We start from the raw sequence: 5,603 nt of genomic DNA on the forward strand, positions 1-5,603 counted from the left end.
TATAATTTTTAAAATCGACATTAACATAATAAAACCCGAGTAGAACTTGAGTAGGGCAACACGGTGGCGCAACTGGTAGAGCTGCTGCCTCTCAGCGAGCAGGTCCCTGGTTCAAATCCCGGTCCGAGGGCCTTTCTGGGTGGAGTTTGCATGTTCTCTCCGTGCATGCGTGGGTTTTCTCCTGGTACTCCGGTTTCCTCCCACAGACCAAAAACATGCATGTTAGGCTGATTGGTATCTCTAAATTGTCCCTAGGTGTGAGTGAGAGAGTGAATGGTTGTTTGTCTCGTTTGTCTGTCTCTATGTGGCCCTGTGATGGACTTGCGACCCGTCCAGGGTGTACCCCGCCCCTCGCACAGTGATTGCTGGACATGGGCACCGGCGACCCCCGTGACCCAAAATGGAATAAGCGGGTAAAGAAAATGGATGGATGGATATATATATATATATAAACCTTGAACATTCATTGTACTGTCCATCCATCCATTATTTTTACCCACTTCTTCCTTTTTGGGTCGCGGGGGTTGCCGGTGCTCATGTCCAGCAATCACTGTGCGAGAGGCGAGGGACACCCTGGACAGGTCGCAAGTCCATCAAAGGGCCACATAGAGACAACCATTCACTCTCTCACTCACACCTAAGGCCAATTTAGAGTTACCAATCAGCCTAACATGCATGTTTTTGGTTTGTGGGAGTAAACTGGAGTATCCAGAGAAAACCCACACATGCACTGAGAGAACATGCAAACTCCACCCAGAAAGGCCCCTGCTCCACCAACTATGCCACTGTGATGCCTCATTGTATTGTAAATAGACAAAATGTAATGTTGCACCACCAACGCAGGTCAGTGAATTTTGGATTGGTGGATAGATCAGTGACTTCAGTCCAATATCTGATTCAAGAATGAGGCCTGTCTCAAAGATTGATACAAATACTGGATTAGAATGATCCCAGTCATTGCTGGAATGCATTACAAGTAACTCAGCTGGATCACACACAAAAATAATTTACACATAAAAGCAGAGTAAATTCTACAAATCTGTTTATTTAGTTTATTAGAATGAATGCACACAAAAGTATAGACCCAAAGAATTATGCTGCTCATCTCATCTGATCAAGGCTATGTACCTTTCTATCAACACAGAACTTGTTTGCAAAAAATTACATAAAAAGTGACTTTATTTTTGTTTTCAAATTTGTGAAAGTAAGAGATATACATAAACAGAAAGTGTTAAAGTGAATATAGATACAGTTGACTGGTAAACTTGAAAAATGACAATTAAAAAAACGGTTTAAAAAAACTGATGCTATTTCATTTTTGTTGTAGATGTCACCAACTTTCAGCAAATAAATTGTGTGTTAAATGAACAAATAAGTACTCACAGCACTTCAGAAAATTTCCAAACAGTGATTGTCTTTGCAATTACAATATTTACAATATTGTTATCTTTAGAATGTATTATAAAGGGCCAGCTCTATGTTGCAAAAATATGCCTCTGCACTGATTACATGTCATCAAATCATAGAAATAACATGATTCCATAGTTGATAAAATAGTAACAGTTTATGTGTGTTTAAATGTATAAAAACATTTTCCTTCAAAATATCTATTGAAGTGTATGCTCTGTGCAATAAATCCCCAAATACAAATATACACCAGTTCAATAAAAACATTCATTAAAAAATGAAACTGGATGCAGGAACATAATTTGTTATGTAGGATTGTTGATAATTTGTGAGACGCATGTGTTCAATAAATCTTGACTATGTACAAAATCAGTATTTATTATTAAAGTACAAATTAATCTTATTTACAGTTTGAATTGATTTTCAACAATCTCATGCACTCCTAAATAATTATTCTTAAAAAATTATTCATATGTAACAAGATAGAGATGGCTGTAGATGTCATCTTCAATTTTAAAGAACCAAAAATTTTGAAAGTTTACTTTATTAGGATTTGAGTGCATAAAGGACAGCTTAATGTACCTCACTCACTTTTTGGGTGAAGCTGAAAGCTCAAATTTTGGGAACCTCAAACCACTTTTTGAACCACTGTCACTGCTTGAGGATGAAGACAATCTCGATTTTTTCGAAGGCACAGAAACATCTGCGCTCCCTTCCATCCCTGCTTCACTGTCACTTCCAAGTGTCACTTCATATGAGCCCTTAGACTTAGAACCAAAACCTCCAAATGTGCCAAACTTTAATTTGCCTTTCTTACCCTTGACCTGGCTTCCTCCTAAGTCTAATGAAATGTCACCACCCTCAGCTTCTAAGTGAGTTGAAGGAGAACTAACTGCAAGAGATCCCTCATCACTCAGAGACGGAGATTGGTGTTTTGATTTTTTAAATAGGTCCAGCGAAGCTGACTTGCCTTTAGTTGATACACTGACTACGGGATCACCTTCCAATTTGAATGTTCCACCAGTCAGTTCACCAGAATGTACTTTAGAGGTTTTACCCTCTTTCCCACTTGAGCCTAATACTACCTCTGATTCATAAAGGTCACCTGTACTACTTCCCTTAGCTTTTGATTTGCCAAACAATTTTGGCATCTTTACCTTTACTTTGCCTTCACTCTGCTTCAGTTCTGGACTGGGAATCTCAATATTTTGTGAACTGACTTGACAGCTTACAGATGGAGACTCTACATGCATGCCTACGCCAGTTGCAAGTTCTGGTTTAGTTTTCCTTTCATCTTTTTGGTCTTCCACCTTAGGCAATGCAATACCAAATTTTGGTACTTTGAATTTGGAAAATGTTATTGTACCTTCTGGATATTGAAAACCACCAGTTCCACTTCCTGAAACACTTGCACTTTCTGAACTACCTTTTGCACTTACAGTTGGCATGAAAATATTTTGAGTGTTTACTTTAATATCTTGCCCTTCCAAACAAACATTTGCAATGTCAGTGCCAGAACCATCATTGGCAGTGTTCAAGCTAACAGCTGGTAAATCTGCATCAGCTGATTTAAGACCCTCAGATAAAGATCCATCACCTTTCACTTTTGGTGATTTAATGTCTAATTCTACATCAGGGAAATGGAGCTTGCCAAATAAAGACTTCTTTGTCTTTGCTTCTTTAAAATGAAGATTAGTTGTGTCATCACCCACATCTACTTGTGTTGTTTCAATATCAGCTTCTAATTTTTTTGCCTTTCCTTTCACTTTAGGGAGTTTAAATTTTCCCTTTTTCCCCTTTACATTAATATCTATATCAGGAGCGTCAAGACTTGCTTCAGTGCCTGAAAAACTAACTTCGGTTTTGGAATCTTTGGCTCCCGCACTGAAAATGGGTGTCTTAGGGGACTGAATTCTCACGGATTCTGACCCCTCAATTTCTAGAGATTTCATTGCAAATTTAGGACCTTTGAACTTTGGAAATGTAATAGCAGTTGTTTTTTGATCAGTACAAATGCTAGCACTTGCACCATTTATATCTTTTTGAAAATTGGGAATGAATGCATCTATGCTTTCTTTGTCAGTTCCTGATGCTTTGATATTAATTTCACAAGATTTCATGTCAGTCTCAGCTTTAGGAAGATTGACATCAACTTCTGGCCCTGATGGCAATTTCATTTTAGGTCCTTCAAAATCAATCTTTGGACTTTTTATGTCAACTTGGGGTGTTGTTATTTTTCCTTTGGCTTTTGAAACATCCACATCACTTTCAAGTTTGGGGCCTTTCAGATTAATGTCCAAATCTGGAAAAGTTTTACCTGATATTGTTGGCATTTTTATTTTGGATCCTGTAAGTTTTGCATCAGGACCTTCAACGTTAATTTCAGGCCCTTTAATGTCAACTTTGGGTGATACTGTGTCAAGATTAGCCTTTGGAAAGCTTATAGTCACATCTGAACTTTCCACCTTTGAATCTCTGATGTCAACTGATGGCATTTTGATTTTGGGCATTTTGAATCCACCTGTGGATCCTTCAATATCAACCTCTGGTCCTTTGATGTCAGTGTCAGGTGTTGAACTTTTTCCTCCAGTCTTTGGAACTGAAATGTCTCCTTCAAATTTGGGACCTTTTAGATTTAGATCAAAATCTGGCATGGAGATTTGAGGTCCTGATATCTTTGGCATTTTAAAGTGTGGTCCTTTAACTTTAACGCCAGGACTATCAAAATCAACATCTGCACCATCTGCTTTTGGAAGATTGATGTGAACATTTGGACCTGTTGCTCCTTCGGTCTTGATTTCTGGAGTTTTTAATTCACCTTCAATTTTTGGAACTGACAATTCCATATCACCTTTAAATTTGGGACCTTTCAAATTAAGATCCATATCTGGCATAGACATTTTTGGTCCTGTAATGCCTGGCACTTTCAGTTTTGGTCCCTTTAGGCTTCCACTTGAACTCTCAATGTTAACTTCTGAACCTCCTATTTTGATGTCAGGTGTTTTTATTTCACCACCAGATTTTGGAAGATTAATATCAACTTCATGCATGTCAACTTTTGGACTTTTGAAGCCAAATTTTGGCATTTTAAATTTGGATCCTTTTGTTTTTGGCCCAGATACTCCTAAATCCAAGTCCATTTGCTCACAGCTACCAGACAATCCTTCAATGTTTAAGTCTCCATGGTCCAATTTCACATCAGTTTCTGAGCCTTTGACCTTGGAACCCTTAAATCCAACTTTAGGCATTTTAAATTTGGTTTTCTTTGGACTCGTTTCTTTAACATCAATTTTCACATCTGGTCCCTCAAGTTCACCTTTAGGATAGTTAGTGTTTACATCTGCACTTGGCAAGGTTGCGCTTTTGAATCCAAATGGCATTTTGATTTTAGGGATTTCAAGTACACCTTTGGGCCTATCAATGTCAATCTCTGAAGATTTGATATCAACATCAGGTGCTTTAATATCTCCTGAGATTTTTGGAATTGTAACATCCATATTTCCTTCAAGTTTGGGACCTTTTAGATTAATGTCAAAGTCTGGGCTTTCTAAATTTGGTCCTTTAATGTTCAGTGGTGGCATTTTGATTTTAGGCATTTCAAATCCACCCTTTGGTGCTTCAATGTCAATCTTTGGAGATTTGATGTCAATGTCAGGTGTTTTAATTTCTCCCTTTATCTTTGGAGCATTGATGTCCACATCACCTTTCAGTTTGGGGCCTTTTAAGTTGAAATCCACATCTGGCATGGAAATTTTGGGTCCTGAAATCGATGGCATGTGGAATTTGGGTCCTTTGAGCTTTGCATCAGGTCCCTCAATATCAACATCTGGTCCTTTTATGTCAATGTCAGGTGCGTTTACATCAATGTCTGCTTTTGGCAAGTTGATGTCAACATCTGGACCTTCTACTTTTGGACCTTTCAATCCAAATGATGGCATCTTGAATTTAGGCATTTTAATCCCACCTTTGTGGCCTTCAATGTCAATGTCTGGGCCTTCAATGTCAACATCAGGTGTTGTTATTTCTCCTTTGACCTTTGGTATTTTAAAACCCACATCACCTTCAAGCTTGGGGCCTTTTAGGTTAATGTCAAAATCTGGGCCCTCTAATTTTGGACTTTTGATGTTCAGTGATGGCATTTTCATTTTAGGCATTTCAAATCCACCCTTTGGCCCTTCAATGTCAATCTTTGGAGC

At 38.3% G+C, this 5,603-nt stretch overlaps 1 protein-coding gene across 1 annotated transcript in view; it reads right to left on the reverse strand.

Moving 5' to 3' along the window:
• ahnak (AHNAK nucleoprotein) overlaps positions 1–5,603 on the reverse strand; it is a 21,360-nt gene that overhangs the window by 10,882 nt on the left and 4,875 nt on the right. The window contains exon 6 of the mRNA XM_037675531.1: positions 4,746–5,594. Within this exon, the coding sequence (XP_037531459.1) occupies positions 4,746–5,594 (849 nt within the window). The remainder of the gene's footprint in view (positions 1–4,745; positions 5,595–5,603) is intronic.

The sequence above is a fragment of the Nematolebias whitei genome, chromosome 4, assembly GCF_014905685.2.
Source record: "Nematolebias whitei isolate Nwh7 chromosome 4, NemWhi1, whole genome shotgun sequence".
NCBI classification, from domain to species: domain Eukaryota; kingdom Metazoa; phylum Chordata; class Actinopteri; order Cyprinodontiformes; family Rivulidae; genus Nematolebias; species Nematolebias whitei.